General features: G+C 44.0%; 2 protein-coding genes across 3 annotated transcripts in view; one reads left to right on the plus strand and one right to left on the minus strand.

Moving 5' to 3' along the window:
* Positions 1-18,716, minus strand: part of LOC110831388 (midasin) — a 293,633-nt gene that overhangs the window by 214,176 nt on the left and 60,741 nt on the right. The window lies entirely within an intron of this gene.
* LOC110831392 (uncharacterized) overlaps positions 1-18,716 on the plus strand; it is a 79,787-nt gene that overhangs the window by 53,610 nt on the left and 7,461 nt on the right. Inside the window, exons 4-6 of one of the 2 annotated variants that reach the window (XM_022067319.2) lie at positions 7,740-8,337; positions 12,554-12,751; positions 14,707-14,973. In XM_022067319.2, the coding sequence (XP_021923011.1) occupies positions 7,740-8,337; positions 12,554-12,751; positions 14,707-14,973 (1,063 nt within the window). Of the gene's footprint in view, positions 1-7,739; positions 8,338-12,553; positions 12,752-14,706; positions 14,991-18,716 lie in introns of both variants that reach the window. The other variant, XM_022067320.2, reaches the window with a different exon arrangement.

Here is an 18,716-nt window from a genome sequence, read left to right on the forward strand (position 1 = left end):
AGACCACGGCCTTGCCCAACACAAGTTATAAATTCGGGCACCGCCGGGAATCGAACCCGAGACCTCAGGATCACAAGGCCAGCGTTCTAACAGCTAGACCACCTCATCTTATTATTATTTAGTGTTCTGTCTGACGACAGGTCCATATGAACAGGATCCTTCCATCCTTTTCTCGGACTGGGACCTGTTCATATACGTTCTTGGCAGATGATCCAGAAGTGGTTTGCCATTGCCTTCTTCTGTGTGTGAATGGAGTAATTGTTGGGATGCCACGGAGAAACCGGGGAAGCCCCCGGAGGAAAACTCCGTGATGCCTAGACCACGGCCTTGCCCAACACAAGTTATAAATTTGAGCACCACCGGGAATTGAACCCGGGACCCCAGGCTTACAAGGCTAGTGTTCTGACCGCTAGACCACCGTAGCGAACCAATTAATTCTATAAAACAAAAAATGCGTCAAATCACGGCTCGTCGACGCGTCCCACAATTCCACGCACTGACGCCGCACCGATTAAAACGTTTTCCTCCGAGCTGGCGTCTTTTGTGTGATGGGAAATTTCCGACGGAGGGTCAGCAAACAGACATCCGAGTCGCAACGCCCCCGGGGGTCATCATACTGTTCGATCCTTTTGTGTACAGTTACAGAACTGCAAATACGTAACCTGTAGAATATAACTGCGATTATTCATACCCAAATAGCCTCAGTGCGCATTTACAAACAGCGCAGTCAGAAATTATTCAACGTATTTAATTAAAATTCGCTACCTGAAAAAGGTTTTCGAATAAAACCCTACGTATATTGTAAAGAATTGTCGGCAGCTTGGTTGGATGGTTCGTGATTATTTGCTCGAAAATGATTTCGGGCCTCGTGGGATAATAATGTTTATGAATGTGCATGTTCTTATTACCGTTGCCATGGCGATGTTGAGAAGGGATTTTGGGCCTCGCTAATACACATTTTCCTGTTCTTGACGAGATTAAACCAGTTATATATACCCAAATATTCAATTGTAATGATTTCTACGAACAGTTTCTGAGGGAGTTGAACTTTAGCGTCATGGTATGCGAGATTTATCGAAACCGACGCGAAACAAAGTTAAAATCAGTTAGATTTAAAGGTATAACTTAGCTCAGTCAGTATAGTGACTAGCTACGGGATGGACGACCGGGGTTCGATCCCCGACAGGATTTTTCCTCTAGCCTCTGCGTCCAGACCAGCTCTGGGGCCCACCCAGCCTCCTGTCCAATGGGTACAGGGGTCCTTTCTCGGGGGTAAAGCCGGCCGGGGCGTGATGCTGACCACTCACCCCAAGCGCCTACATACTTTAATTTACTTTCATTGCAATGAGTAGGAAGATGGCTGTCTTTTCAGCGACCGCCCTAATGGCTGATGGAGAAAGGCCCACTGAAAGCTGATAGTTAACTACATGGCGAAACAACCCAGAAGACAACCATTATCAAAAAGAATCTCGTCTCCAGATTTTATTTTGGACTTTTCAAATCCAAACAACGAAATATGCAGACGGTCACACACGCGTTAAAAAATATCAAAGGTCGTACCGACTGATGTCCGCGTTGAATTAGACAATCAAAATGATTTTAAAATCTGCCCTAACGTCACGGTCGAGCGATTGCCTACGCCAGTGTTCTAGATCAGTGGTATTCAACCTGGGGTACGCGTACCCCCGGGGGGACGCGAAGACATCTTAGGGGGTACGTGATATTTAAAAAAAATATGCATATTATTTTATGATAAACACTGAATAACCAGTAATGTAATTTATTTAATTTATTTTAGATGTAGATTATATACTATGTATAACTTGAATTATACACCAACAACTTTGGGGGTACAAAGTTGAAGAGAAATTATATCTGGGGGTACGCGAACAAAAAATGGTTGAATACCACTGCTCTAGATGACTGAACTGCCAAGGGTCATGGGTCGACCCGACTTACCGGGAGGAGAGTTTGAATCTTCTGCCTGAGTAAGTGGTCGCAAGACAAACTCGCTGCATAACCAAATTAAATGGCTTTGGGTTATTGTCAAAACAGCTGGATGGAATGCCTTTCTGCGCTCGGACGTTGGACGACAAAGGTATGGTACATCCACGTGACTTACATTGTCCACACTATGACATGTCAGCTCTTCAAACAGCGTTAAAAGCGACTCCTCTGAATGAGTAAAGATCCCGCTGACAGAAACAACGCTCAGAGCACATTTGTGTTGCAATGTTGGAAACAATGATTCCATAAAGCACTACAGGCAATATTGTTATCCCAAGTTACATATCGGCTTAACGTTTCAAGTTACTCCTAACACGATAAATATAATATATACTCTGGGGGCTCCGTCCACATGTACACGTAAGCCTATCATGAAGGCAGTCTGTAGCGTAGTCCATTAACCAAGAGCCCTTCTGGTAAACTTTACGGTCGCTGAATTATTCAGAGCCCCAAAGGTTCATTGCCGTGTTTACAACAGTCAGATAAACGCAGTCCACATCCTTTAGTAATATTTATTTAAGACTACAACTTATGGCGCGTCATTCAGCAAATTTCTTCAGCCTGTGTTAAGGAAATCGGATAGGAGGGCGTGGATATGGACTGCATTCATACAGCTAAGATCTGTGGCTTTTGCAGGGTTCTTATGAACATTGCAATGAACAATCTGGCTCCTTAAAAGTGGACAACATCTCGACTAGATGAGAAACTACTCGCTACGGTGGTCTAGCGGTCAGAACACTAGCCTTGTAAGCCTGGGGTCCCGGGTTCAATTCCCGGTGGTGCTCAAATATATAACTTGTGTTGGGCAAGGCCGTGGTCTAGGCAACACGGAGTTTTCCTCCGTGGCATCGCAACAATTACTCCATTCACACACAGAAGAAGGCAATGGCAAACCACTTCTGGATCATCTGCCAAGAACGTATATGAACAGGTCCCAGTCCGAGAAAAGGATGGAAGGATCCTGTTCATATGGACCTGTCGTCAGACAGAACACTAAATAATAATAAGATGAGGTGGTCTAGCGGTTAGAACGCTGGCCTTGTAATCCTGGGGTCTCGGGTTCGATTCCCGGCGGTGCCCGAATTTATAACTTGTGTTGGGCAAGGCCGTGGTCTAGGCAACACGGAGTTTTCCTCCGTGGCATCCCAACAATTACTCCATTCACACACAGAAGAAGGCAATGGCAAACCACTTCTGATCATCTCTGCCAAGAATGTATATATGTATGAGCAGGTCCCTGACAACCTGAAGAGGTTGGAAGGATCCTGTTCATATGGACCTGTCGTCAGACAGAACACTACAAATAAAATCTCTGGAATGGTTGTACTCCATGGGGTCAGATGTGGGGTGTGAGGATGGTGAATACATTCAACTATTAGTGTGAAAAAAATAGTGACCCATACAAGTCACTCATGAACACCACGAAAAGGCCGACGTAGACTACAAACAGGTAGGCTTCAACACGTGTGGTGCAGAACTACGGTTCTACATGAGCGAAATGTAGGTTAAAACTCTCCTAATTCTTTCATGCAGAATTGCTTATCTGCATTTAAAACCTCGTAGCATAAAAAACAGCCAATTGCCATGTACACTCAGTGCAATAAGAATAAAGCGCTTTAAAAGTTCCAAATACCAAACCGGAAGTGATGTAACCGGATACCTGACTCGTTATATCAGCTATTTTAGCAAAATGCGCCAATATATCGGCCTCGTCCGAATAAGAACGCGAATTGATGTAAAATTTTCCTCCTGGGCGTGTAGATAGGATCATTAGCAACGTCAGGGTAAACAATACAATTTACACAACTGGATGTCTGCATGCCGCGGTAACCTAACGCCAAGACCAGACGACAGTTCAAATCCGCACGTATCTTATCCCCCCCCTCCCCACATGCATACTTTGCAAAGGACCTCATTCGTCTCGGGATGGACTTAAGTTACAAGACGAACATGTAAGATGACAAGAGACAACTTCGAACAAATCGACATCGTTAATTTCGTCGTTGGCTTCAGAGACCCGGAGATACGAGGTGCGATCGGATAGTTTAAAGACTGTGTCAATAGAGGGCGAACCGGATGTAGTACGAGCTTCTGCCGCTAAGGGGTGCGGCCTACATGCATAGTGAATCAGTGTGCCAGCCGGCATCATCGAATTAGCATTTGTTTCTTAGTTACGGGCGTTTTGGTAGTGCATTACACCGACCCTCCTGCGATTTCGGAATGGCGTGTGCATCAAATTTTGCCAAAGACTCGCCAAAACGGCTACGGAAACCTATGAAATGCTAAAGCAAGCATTTGGGGAGTCCGCAAACTTTTGTGTGGCATTCACGTTTTAAAAATGGCCGAACCTCTGTCGATGATGACGAGCGTTCTGGACGACCATCTTCGAGCACAACGCCCGAAAATGTTACGAAGATCGACGTCGTACCATCAACGACTTGTGTGACATTGTTGGGATAGGCTATGGGACCTGTCAGCTGATTCTAAAGGAAGAACTCCACATGCGACGCATCATGACAACGCGCCAGCGCACACCGCCCTCAAAGTTCGGCAGTTTTTGGCCTCAAACACCATGGCCGTCATCCCGCAACCTCCTTAGCTCCGTGTGACTTCTTCCTCTTCCCAAAGATGAAAATTCAGCTAAAGGGAAGGAGATTTGAGACGATAGAAGAGATTCAGGCAGAATCGCAGATGGTGCTTGACAGGCTGACAAAGAAAGATTTCCAGGGATGCTTCCAGGCTTGGCAGCGGCGCTGGGATCGTTGTGTTCACTCCCAGGGGAACTACTTCGAGGGTGATGGATGAATTTAATACCTGAGATAAGTGTACGGGTTTTTTTTATAGGCGCAGTCTTGAAACTTTCCGATCGCACCTCGTATCCATACGGTAACCAAGGTAACCATGTAACAAAGGTAGATTACGTTGGTTTTGGGTTAAGGTGGGTTGCATTACTTTAGTTACTTTGGGAAACGTTTTAAAAAAAATTGGGAGGAGTTGGATGTATTTAAAATCAAAACTCTGCAAAGAACGAGTGTGGAAATTTTGTGTATTCCGGTACGGATTACATTTTTCAGCACTTGTTATGTCTTGTGACCTTAGTAGGTCCAGGCCTACAGATTGGCCGATTCCACGGGGGGGGGGAAAGTCTAAACGGAATCACGAATTCACACAATTGTGAACTCGAACAGGCTACACGGATTAATCTGGTAAAATCTGAGTAAGAACCCTGTTGATCTGCTATCTAATCATCTGCCCACATAAAATATTTAATGACCGCATCTTCTATTTTAATTACACAGCGTGACGCAACATTGTGCATCGGGCAAACAGAAGACTTCAGCGGGACAGGGGCTGAGACCCCCTGACCCGCTCAGATACATTATTACAGATAAAATTAGCTCATTCAACCTCGCAGTGCGTCTACCGAACGCCGACGCCTTGTAACAAACGGGACGCTCCGAACCAACATTCTCTCTGCTCGTTTTCGACGTCTCGAGGGTCACGAGATCAGACCCCCAGCTCAGTTACAATCTACATAAATGCCTGGTCACTGGGTACAGCAAAGACCACACAATGCATCATAATCCCAATTTTTGGAGCGCAAAACATTTTGTAATCCGCACAAATTGGCTTTCGACTGTTCTGTTTCGCGGAACAACAAAATCAATTTCGTTCCGGCGAAATGAGTACGCATTAGTGAATAAGTTGTGTGTTGAATTGTTAAAATCGCACAGTGACGTACTGAATTTGGATACGGGCTTACGATGCTTTGAAAAACAGAACTGCTCTGTGCTCGCTAAATATCTTTGGCACGATGAGAAACAGATTGGAGAGATAAAACCTGCAGCTTTTATTGGTGAGTGTTTTCCTTTCTAAGAGACCATTATTACACAGCTTCAGCGTTATTACAACACATAAGTTCAGCGTAGTTTCACTCTTCAAAATAAAGGCCTACTCCAGAGCGATATTTTCATTTATTTTAGTGTTCTGTCTGACGACAGGTCCATATGAACAGGATCCTTCCATCCTTTTCTCGGACTGGGACCTGTTCATATACGTTCTTGGCAGATAATCCAGAAGTGGTTTGCCATTGCCTTCTTCTGTGTGTGAATGGAGTAATTGTTGGGATGCCACGGAGGAAAACTCCGTGTTGCCTAGACCACGGCCTTGCCCAACACAAGTTATAAATTCGGGCACCGCCGGGAATCGAACCCGAGACCCCAGGATTACAAGGCCAGCGTTCTAACCGCTAGACCACCGTGGCTCCTTCCAGAGCGTTACAAGAGTATAAAAGCGACAATCGAGTGAGAATTATTCTTTATACAGCTTTGAAATCGGCCACAATCGAATATCGCCGCTTTCCTGTTCAGATATAAGATAAGAAGTGATATAGGCGTACATAAAGCAAACTTCAAAGTTTAAAATGCTGGTTAAAAACATAATTCGTCAAGCACAGCTAATTAACACTAAAATATCGTCACAATATCCGTTGAAACGAACGGAGATTCATAACGTGCATGTTTTCCTGCAATGAACCGTGTAGTAACACGGGCTAGCTGAGAGGTCAAAACTCATCACTAGCCTCCACCTGTTGCAAACCCTAAGTTGCATTGCAGCCAGAGGGGGTGACTGAACTCAACCACTTCTACCACAGGTTGCAAATGTCTTCACTCCCTGCTCTAATTCCCCCGGAAGTGGCGACGGGTAGCGTTAGCTGCTACAACCCTGCTCGTAGCAGTAGCTAGGGAAAGAATTAGAATATTTTATTCAACCTAACCTCCGTATCTGTATCCGAGATGGAATGACGTTTTGTCTGGTTCGATCGCCCCTAACCTAGGACCAGGAGCCACGGTGATCTAGCGGTTAGAACGCTGGTCTTGTAATCCTGGGGTCTCGGGTTCGATTCCCGGCGGTGCCCGAATTTATAACTTGTGTTGGGCAAGGCCGTGGTCTAGGCAACACGGAGTTTTCCTCCGTGGCATCGCAACAATTACTCCATTCACACACAGAAGAAGGCAATGGCAAACCACTTCTGGATCATCTGCCAAGAACGTATATGAACAGGTCCCAGTCCGAGAAAAGGATGGAAGGATCCTGTTCATATGGACCTGTCGTCAGACAGAACACTATAAAAAACTTGAATAAATACTTGAGGTACACTCACAGTATTCGTGGGAGACACTTCAAGAATAACGACAAATCAAATGTAGTCTACTTGCATCAAATGAAATGGCATGACAATATTTTCTCCATTGAAGATAATAAAAGCAAGGCAGTGAAATATTTTATGTAAGAACGAGACACAATAAGAAATTAATATCACCCAATCAAAAACAAATCTTAATGGAAATAACCAAACCTTACAGACACTCCTATTTACGTAAATTACCTCTGTTCTTAAAATTTTTAAAAAGCAAATTCCACTCGAAATCTAACTTTGACACACAACAATTCTGAAGACATCCAATATTTCGTAGCTAATTAATAACCGTTTTAATTTACATTAACACCGTACTTAATAAAAGTAATACAAAATACAAAATGGTTCTTAACGAAAATACTGACAGCAGAACCTCCAGATAATTCAATGTAATCTAATATAACCACGGAGAAAATTCCCTGATCAGTGAATGTCCTGGTACCGTATCATTGGCCCATAATATTATATGACTAAGCGTTTTCGGTAATGCACGTGGTTCCATTCCTTGTTAGTAACAACGTTCTCCTTTCAGATGGTCACAAGGGCTGTTGTTCCACCAAGCTCTGGTGGACTGTGCGCGGGCCGCCATATTAATACCACTGGGAATTAGCATCTTCAGGTGCCAGCCCGTCAACAAGTGTTCTCTGGTAGAGACGGCATTTCTACTTCTGGTAACCGTGTCGACAGTCAACATGCTCACTACAGTGCTCAACGACTCGCCAGTGTTCCCCCAGGGCGACGAGGACGAGGCAGACCTCACGGCCCCTCTCCTGATGGACTCTCCGCAGTGCGTCTTATTCGGAACTTTTATGATATGGTTCGCGAGTATCACAATCAACCTCGGGCCTACATTCTTAAGCGGGGCGCTAGCAGCTAACTCAGAGACCGGGCATAATGCCCCGAGCTGCCCACTGGTACATGGACCTTTCAGGCACTACGTGCTTAACGTTCTGTGGATAGTAATCAACGCTATCTGTGTTGTGTTAACACTGTTTCATTTACACAAGTTGCATAGAGATCTGACCAAAGCGAACGTCGAAGCTGTGCGGGTTGCAGAACTCGTGACGACGCTGGTCAGCGTCACTTCTGGTTCTTCAGCGCTACGCCATGGAAACGAAGCTACGGAGCGGGTAAGCGAACATAAAAGATTCCAAATAGTCGGGTTTATCGTCACTGCATAACAAGTGGTACTTCGTCGGGGCTCGGGGCGGTCGAAAGTCAAACACACGACAAAGGGTCGGGCTGGGGGCACGTGTTAACACTGCTCTAAAAATATCCAGTGCCTACGGACAGTACAGAACCCTGCTTCAATAACATACGAGGTGCGATCGGAAAGTTTCAAGACTGCGCCTATAGAAACCCGTACACATATCTCAGGTATTAAATTCATACATCACCCTCGAAGTAGTTCCCCTGGGAGTGAACACAACGATCCCAGCGCCGCTGCCAAGCCTGGAAGCATCCCTGCAAATCTTTCTTTGTCAGCCTGTCAAGCACCATCTGCGATTCTGTCTGAATCTCTTCTATCGTCTCAAATCTCCTTCCCTTTAGCTGAATTTTCATCTTTGGGAAGAGGAAGAAGTCACACGGAGCTTAGAAAGGAAGTTGGGGTCGGTTCTTGCAAGATCTTTGAGCTCCTGACAAACGAGAAGTCAAGTCGATTCTGCTTCTGGTCCTCAGACAGGATGCGTCGCATGTGGAGTTCTTCCTTTAGAATCAGCTGACAGGTCCCATAGCCTATCCCAACAATGTCGCACAAGTCGTTGATGGTACGACGTCGATCTTCGTAACATTTTCGGACGTTGTGCTCGAAGATGGTCGTCCAGAACGCTCGTCATCATCGACAGAGGTTCGGCCATTTTTAAAACGTGAATGCCACACAAAAGTTTGTGCACGACCCATTGCGGACTCCCCAAATGCTTGCTTTAGCATTTCATAGGTTTCGGTAGCCGTTCTGGCGAGTCTTTGGCAAAATTTGATTTGTTCATGAAAATCCGCCATTCCGAAATCGCAGGAGGGTCGGTGTAATGCACTAACAAAACGCCCGTAACTAAGAAACAAATACTAATTCGATGATGCCGGCTGGCACACTGATTCACTATGAATGTAGGCCGCACCCCCTAGCGGCAGAAGCTCCTACTACATCCGGTTCGCCCTCTATTGACACAGTCTGTAAACTTTCCGATCGCACCTCGTACATGATTTTATGTAGGATTTCACTGTATGTCCGTCTGTCCCAGAATCCAGTCAGGCAGACAATGGAGTTTGGGGTTTAATAATCTATTTTATTAGTGGTTTATTAAACGATGCTGCCATTATCTAAGATTAAAGATAGTCGAATGACAGGCTGATTGATGAATAATGAATTTGAAGAAAAAAAACACGACAGAAAACGTCTGTGGCCTAATTTACGATCCTACAGCGGCGTCTGTCTGAAAAACAGATAAAAACAGGAAATCATCAGTCCGGATAGCCGGTCCCCGGGACACGAAGTCGAATTGCGTAACAGTTTATTTCTGCGGTGGTAAGTACTCGAGTGCTGTAATCTTTGATCACAGATCTTCTTCTACACACTGATAATTTCCTTATGTCGTGGTTTCGAAATCGAAAACGTACCATCAATTTATCTATCGCGTTGTACTGCAAAGAAACTCTCATCGCTTTGTTACTATCATCGTCATCATGAAATTGCCCAACACTGCTTCAAAGTGCAAATATGTAGGAACGGTATTAACAAACAGAAATAAACAATTCTAAAAATGCGAGTTGTAAATACGTTCAAATAATTTTTATCAATAAGATTATTACACGAAACACTGAAAGTCAGGGCCTCGTTTCTATACAGACACTGAGAGGGACTTCGGGGATTTATCTAGGGGAAATGCCGGCTTCATAATTTGTGCTCCTAAGTAAATACAAGTCGGGTGAGAGAAATGAATAAACAGGAACAGGTGGGAAACTCAAAAGGAAGAAACAGTTCAGAAGACAGTATAATATTAAAATGTATGTTAAAGAAATTCTGTACTCCTCCCCCAATATTGTCAGGGTGATTAAGTCGAGAAGAATGAGATTGGCGGGGCATGTAGCGCGCATGGATGGGACAAGAGGTGTGGAAGCCTGAGGGGAAGAGACCGCTGGGGAGACCTAGACGTAGATGGGAGGATAATCTCGGGCGGGATCTATGGGAGATAGGAGTTGAAGGAGACTGGATTTTGTTGGCCCAGGACAGGGTCCGGTGGAGGGCTTTGGTTAATTCGGTGATGAACCTTCGGGTTCCGTAAGCCATCTGGTTGGTTGGGTCCACTATTTGGGAAGCCTGAGGGGAAGAGACCGCTTGGGAGACCTAGACGTAGATGGTAGGATAATCTCAGGCGGGATCTATGGGAGATAGGAGTTGAAGGAGACTGGATTTTGTTGGCCCAGGACAGGGTCCGGTGGAGGGCTTTGGTTAATTCGGTGATGAACCTTCGGGTTCCGTGAGTCATTTGGTTGGTTGGGTCCACTATTTGGGAAGCCTGAGGGGAAGAGACCGCTAGGGAGACCTAGATGTAGATGGGAGGATAATCTCATGCGGGATCTATGGGAGATAGGAGTTGAAGGAGACTGGATTTTGTTGGCCCAGGACAGGGTCCGGTGGAGGGCTTTGGTTAATTCGGTGATGAACCTTCGGGTTCCGTGAGTCATTTGGTTGGTTGGGTCCACTATTTGGGAAGCCTGAGGGGAAGAGACCGCTAGGGAGACCTAGATGTAGATGGGAGGATAATCTCAGGCGGGATCTATGGGAGATAGGAGTCGAAGGAGACTGAATTTTGTTGGCCCAGGAGGGCTTTCGTTGATTCGGTGATGAACCTTCGGGTTCAACTGTTTTAAGGAGCAGCCATGGACGTTCTCCGCAGGCAGAAACACACTATCAAACCCCGCAAATGGAGGCTTCTCATGGGGTAGACAGTAATAAAATGGACCACTAGCGAATAAAATTAAAAGGTTTCCTTCTCATATTAGTACAACACGCCTCGAAACGTCTTTAGTAGCCACTGAGACTCGAAACGAGAAACTTCTTGCCACAGAATGGTCGTTACCGAACGAACTCTACTGTAAGTTAAAATCCTAAGACTCCAACGGTTCCTGTGTTCGAATACAGTTCAAAAAAAATGGCTACAGGTATGTTAATGATTTACACACTGCTTATTACACCGAGTAAACGCAGAATTGCGTCCAACGTGTTATGCAGTATAATCGTTACACACTCTTACATGAAAACTGCATTCTTTATTTCATAATTACAGTGGGTGTTAGAACTGGTGTCCTTCTTGGGTTAGACACGCCAATGAACGCCGTTCTTCTATTTTTCATCCTACGCCATGGAAGAGACGTTAACAGGCTGTGCGGGACGGCATAACACGACAAATCCAGGGCACTTAACGGTTTCAAAGAACTGTGGAGTGCGGGTGTAGACCAGATTCATTTAGCTCTCGACTGGGACCTCCGGGTTCGATAAAATATTACAAATTTCTGCAGTACCTCAGCGACTACATATTTCATTAAATTCTGACGAGATAAGTCAATTAAAAGATCGATACTCAGGAAATCAGCTATTAAAGCAATACGATAATACTTTATTTATATTTTATTTAGTGTTCTGTCTGAGGACAGGTCCATATGAACAGGATCCTTCCATCCTTTTCTCGGACTGGGACCTGTTCATATACGTTCTTGGCAGATGATCCAGAAGTGGTTTGCCATTGCCTTCTTCTGTGTGTGAATGGAGTAATTGTTGGGATGCCACGGAGTAAAACTCCGTGTTGCCTAGACCACGGCCTTGCCCAACACAAGTTATAAATTCGGGCACCGCCGGGAATCGAACTCGAGACCCCAGGATTACAAGGCCAGCGTTCTAACCGCTAGACCACCTCATCTTATTATTATTTAGTGTTCTGTCTGACGACAGGTCCATATGAACAGGATCCTTCCATCCTTTTCTCGGACTGGGACCTGTTCATATACGTTCTTGGCAGATGATCCAGAAGTGGTTTGCCATTGCCTTCTTCTGTGTGTGAATGGAGTAATTGTTGGGATGCCACGGAGGAAAACTCCGTGTTGCCTAGACCACGGCCTTGCCCAACACAAGTTATAAATTCGGGCACCGCCGGGAATCGAACCCGAGACCCCAGGATTACAAGGCCAGAGTTCTAACCGCTAGACCACCGTGGCTCTATAAAATAATGCAATGCAGCACATTCATATTACAACACGCAGGTACCTGAATCTTCAAGCAAATATTCCTCCCGGCTTCTAAGCATTCCTCAGAAGCGTCAGGACAATAATAAATGTCTATTTTCTGTACAGCCTCGTGAGAACTGTGGAAGCGGGGCAATTGGCGAGCAACGACGCATGCGCAACTACTTGCGTCGAATGGAACGAGAAGGAGTTGAGAGAGTGAAAATGTTCCTGGTCATTACCACCGCCTACATTCTTTTCTGGGGTCCGCTCTTCTTTGTCACACTCGTCCATCATCCTGCCCTAGGAAACCAACTTGGTTACGAGGTATTTGACACCGTCTTTGCATTTAACAAAACTGAGAGGTCTAATTCCTAAAACAACACAGCAATAAGGAAAAGTAAAGCTGTCACGCTGTACGCCATGTTAGGTGCTTGGGAGGGGAGGAGACGTAGCTCCTACTAATTCTTAACCTCGGCGCTAGATGAGGTGAGTGGTCAGCGTCACGACCTGGACGCAGAGGCTAGAGGAAAAAAATCCTCTGTCCCTCTCGAGGATCGAACCCCGGGTCGTCCAGTCACTGAGTTACGCCGAATTAACGAAAAAACAATAAAATGCAGTATATAGTAGCAAGTCATCGCTGTGATTTGTAAGAATGATTTAACACCGAACGTCTCAGGCCAGTATAACTCTCCTGCTTTGTATACGGTAGGTCCTGGGTTCAAATCTAGGCCCCTAGACGTGCCACTCGAATGTTTTGAGAGTTTTCTCACTCTCCCAATGCAAATTCTGATGTTGTAACTTAAATTAAGCCACGAATTATTATTTTATATCGTTTTTAAATCAATACTCGTTAAATTATACTAACATTTGATGCAATATAGTTGTTAAATAAAGAATAAATAAATAAATATAGTGGTTTATCAGCCATAGATACAGAATAACATAATCTTTAAATATCTGTAATAATTATAATGTAACTGGAGTTACAATGTTTAACGAAAATAAACCGGCCTGCTTTCCTGGCGAGATGACAACGCCACCTTGGATCTGAATTAAATTTTGTAAGCCTACCGATTCCGAAAAGTAACATAAAACTCCTCGTTCCAATTTTAATTTCCAAGTTGTTGCATATTTAAGTTTTGAACTTTCCTTATATTTTTCCCTAAAATGCGTATAACGCGGGACCTAATTGAGGTAAAAACCTTATTCTTGCACCAAGTTAAAGATTTTTAAGTGGGTCTATACTCTGATATGCTGTTCATAATATTTTATAGCATACTGCCATTTTGGTCGTGACCTTTGACCTTACTTACTGGTAAACGCACAGCCATATTTAATTAATTTTCCCCGAATTTTTATGATTTTTGAGTACGCTTTGCATGAATGGGTTGATGAGCTACGTATTTTCTTTACAACTAAGGGTTACACACGTTGAAAGTCACTTTTAATTAACTGCATACGTAATATAACATTATTAAGAAAGGCAACACAAATATCCCAGTGTCGTTCACGTATTCTTGAGTTTCTGATGACTGTTCTTTTTTTCAAGTAAGCAGGCTTATTCATTACGACATTAAAATTAATTTTTCATTTATGTAAGAACACCCGATAAAGAGGTTAAGTCACGAACAATACAAATTAACAGTCACATATGTTAGTTTCAAAGACTTAAAGAGAATCACCTGAAGATGACTAATTAAAGTCGAAACATGTAGTGGTTTCTTAATAAACACTGAAACGAAAATCAATAATTCATATGTAGATGGCCTGTTAACCTAACGTCCAACACACAACAGGCATTACTGGCATTCACACATAAGAACCCACATATTTTCATAATTTTCATGTCCCAAGATGATATTTTCCAGAGAAGCATTGAAACCATTACGAATTGCTATGGGAAACAAAAATTGAATGACGCACAAAGGTCAGAGTTAAAATGTTGATATGTACCAAAACATTGTGAGTAGCTTACGAAATAGATTCCCCCACTTGCGAACATGAAATTGGTAAATGAATGAGTCCTGTAACTCGATTAAGAATTGACGTATCAGAGATTTAGTGAACGAGAAGATGAAATTTTATGGAAAATTTCAAAACGCTGTATCACGGAAATTAATTGACACAGAGAAAATAAAAATGTAATTTTCGTCAATTCGTTTAACACAAGCACGAAAATTTGCCACAAAAGTTTGTTGATTTAACACGGAGTGATCACATTATAAGTACCTTCGCAGACGGGAGTTCAGTTTTCTAGTAAACATTTCCCTGTTTTCCAGATAACTCTTCACGTGGCGTACCTACACGCATTTGTCAACCCTACACTCTTCATCGTGCTTCACCGCGGTCTGCGACAAGCCGCTCTGGACCTATGCTGCAGCTGCTGTGCCTCGTGGAACACGTGGTTCCTCAACATTACTTCCAGCAGCATCACCGATGACCCCACATTGCTACCACCACCACCACCCCAACCTCCGACGACGGCATTTGGACACATTTCGTTGTTAGATCCACCATTACCTCCTGCTAACAATATACCTCAACTGGTAAATCGCACGTATATGTGAGTAGCATGTCGGTAAGCCCCTCGCACGTGCATTATGCATGCATGCAGTCTGTGGCCGTTCGTCGTCATACCAGAGAACGTAATTCCTAATAAATTCCAGTTCTGACAACCTGACTCGCGCGACGTCTTCCAGTTGGCAACGATACTGAGCTGACGTACGTCTGTTCAGAACATCAGAACTTTATTTATTTATTTAGTGTTCTGTCTGACGACAGGTCCATATGAACAGGATCCTTCCATCCTTTTCTCGGACTGGGACCTGTTCATATACGTTCTTGGCAGATGATCCAGAAGTGGTTTGCCATTCCCTTCTTCTGTGTGTGAATGGAGTAATTGTTGGGATGCCACGGAGGAAAACTCCGTGTTGCCTAGACCACGGCCTTGCCCAACACAAGTTATAAATTCTGGCACCGCCGGGAATCGAACCCGAGACCCCAGGATTACAAGGCCAGCGTTCTAACCGCTAGACCGCCTCATCTTATTATTACTTAGTGTTCTGTCTGACGACAGGTCCATATGAACAGGATCCTTCCATCCTTTTCTCGGACTGGGACCTGTTCATATACGTTCTTGGCAGATGATCCAGAAGTGGTTTGCCATTGCCTTCTTCTGTGTGTGAATGGAGTAATTGTTGGGATGCCACGGAGGAAAACTCGGTGTTGCCTAGACCACGGCCTTGCCCAACACAAGTTGTAAATTCGGGCACCGCCGGGAATCGAACCCGAGACCCCAGGATTACAAGGCCAGCGTTCTAACCGCTAGACCACCTCATCTTATTATTATTTAGTGTTCTGTCTGACGACAGGTCCATATATTATGAACAGGATCCTTCCATCCTTTTCTCGGACTGGGACCTGTTCATATACGTTCTTGGCAGATGATCCAGAAGTGGTTTGCCATTGCCTTCTTCTGTGTGTGTGAATGGAGTAATTGTTGGGATGCCACGGAGGAAAACTCCGTGTTGCCTAGACCACGGCCTTGCCCAACACAAGTTATAAATTCGAACCCGAGACCCCAGGATTACAAGGCCAGCGTTCTAACCGCTAGACCACCTTGGCTGAAATAATAGTAGTAGGAGTCAGTTTATTTTGTGGTTGAGGTGTTGTATTGTCGCTATGTTCTGTCTGCCCTTTTTTATCCTACGAACGTGGAGCGAAAACAAATTTACAGTCCTCTTTCCTTCGTTCATCGATCGAAATTCCACAGGGAACGTCCGTTCAACTTCAAGCTATGACGATAAGAAAATATATGGATTGTCGTCTTTTCTGTCGTGACTTAAGTGTGCCGTTGAACGCTACAGCAACGCTCCGGAAAGACGTATATTCTGAAGACGGAAGCGATGTATTTCTCCGAAACGTCGCTAACTATTACAATACTGTGTAAGATTTGAGGTTTTCACAGCGGTGAGTATGAATATTTCTGTCTTCTGGGTTATTGCACTTTGTAGTCGATTCATCGCCCTGATGACGGAGGCAGTATGACCTCTGAAACGTTGGTAAACATCGACCAGACTACACAGCGCAACAACCCAGAAGACAGAAATCTTCATACTCTGACGACGGAGGCAGTATGACCTCTGAAACGTTGGTAAACATCTACCAGACTACACAGCGCAACAACCCAGAAGACAGAAATCTTCATACTCTGATGACGGAGGCAGTATGACCTCTGAAACGTTGGTAAACATCGACCAGACTACACAGCGCAACAACCCAGAAGACAGAAATCTTCATACTCTGATGACGGAGGCAGTATGACCTCTGAAACGTTGGTTAACATCGACCAGACTACACAGCGCAACAACCCGGAAGACAGAAATCTTCATACTCTGATGACGGAGGCAGTATGACCTTTGAAACGTTGGTTAACATCGACCAGACTACACAGCGCAACAACCCGGAAGACAGAAATCTTCATACTCTGATGACGGAGGCAGTATGACCTCTGAAACGTTGGTTAACATCGACCAGACTACACAGCGCAACAACCCGGAAGACAGAAATCTTCATACTCTGATGACGGAGGCAGTATGACCTCTGAAACGTTGGTTAACATCTACCAGACTACACAGCGCAACAACCCAGAAGACAGAAATCTTCATACTCTGATGACGGAGGCAGTATGACCTCTGAAACGTTGGTAAACATCTACCAGACTACACAGCGCAACAACCCAGAAGACAGAAATCTTCATACTCTGATGACGGAGGCAGTATGACCTCTGAAACGTTGGTTAACATCGACCAGACTACACAGCGCAACAACCCGGAAGACAGAAATCTTCATACTCTGATGACGGAGGCAGTATGACCTCTGAAACGTTGGTTAACATCGACCAGACTGCACAGCGCAACAACCCAGAAGACAGAAATCTTCATACTCTGATGATGGAGGCAGTATGACCTCTGAAACGTTGGTAAACATCGACCAGACTACACAGCGCAACAACCCAGAAGACAGAAATCTTCATACTCACCGCTGTGAAAACCTCAAATCTACGAAGTGATTTATCTAGAATACAATTTAAGGCGCGGATCCGTGGAACGTACCAAACATTACTTGCTTTAAGACAGAACAAGCAGACAGCACTCCACAGCAAATGCATGTATATTAATATTTATGATGAATTCTGCTTGAGATAAAAAATGTGTTCGCTTACGAAATACTTAAACATCGGGACGTCCGTGTAAAATTAAATATAAGCCCACCCCGACAAATAGCGAATTTAACGTACGTTAAAGGTTCTGCATGAGTTTAAAGGAACCAACGGAAAACGTTTGGTTAAATTACTTTTAAATTTGGTCTTCCCGACTGTCGTATGAGACACGCAGTTGCTGATTAATCACATCAGCACATACAAATTCTAGTGTATTTTGTATGAAATGCTTCTCACGTTGGTACCTCTGGATACATTTTTGAATGTTCTTTGTTATTTTACCGCTGAATTGACTGTTTGCGGAACTGACTTTTAAAAAATGTTTTATTTCTTCGACTGCGATAAAAATTGTAAAATATAAAGAGACATTTTTATTTAAATATAGATTTATATGCCTATTTACATACGTATATCAATCTAAACACGAGACAAATATCTCATATACTTTAACATGCGATACGATGCAAAGCAAACCTAACCTAAATACGTAAGTCTGTGAAGTCAGAGACAGTGATCGCGGTGGGAGAAATCTGTTGCCATACGCAAGGCGAGATAACTGAACCGTGCATGCCATGATGACCAACTGTCTATGAGTAATGCCTTAGGAAACGTTTACCGAGTTACATTAAGACTCAGTTACGCAACACTGTTTATGATCTCGTTTAAAATCATCGTTAAAATCGATCAATCTACATGAAAACTGTAAAATTGTCGTATATTAAAATTGAATAAATCGTGATATCTGTTCTCGAGCTGATTTATGAGTGAAGTGGACATAATGTTTGCACGAACGCGTCCAACTTAGTCCCGCCACGGTGGACAACATCGGCAATACAGGTGTAAACCGACGTTTCAGAGGTATACGTCTCCATACTTTGGTTATAAGACAAACTGAACACAAAGCCTTCGCTATGAACATGATGTAGGCTAATTCCTAACACATATTATAACTGTGATAGGCACAAAAATGCGTGTAATCTGGATGCTGACCGACGTTTCAGAAAATCTTACTGTCGCCGTTGTCAGGGTCGCGAGTGGGAATATTGGGATAGATATAGGACCAAAGAT

Source organism: Zootermopsis nevadensis, unplaced genomic scaffold, assembly GCF_977971745.1.
Source record: "Zootermopsis nevadensis isolate Lab colony 2312 unplaced genomic scaffold, Znev_1.0 Znev_ptg000011l, whole genome shotgun sequence".
Classification (NCBI taxonomy): Eukaryota; Metazoa; Arthropoda; class Insecta; order Blattodea; family Termopsidae; genus Zootermopsis; species Zootermopsis nevadensis.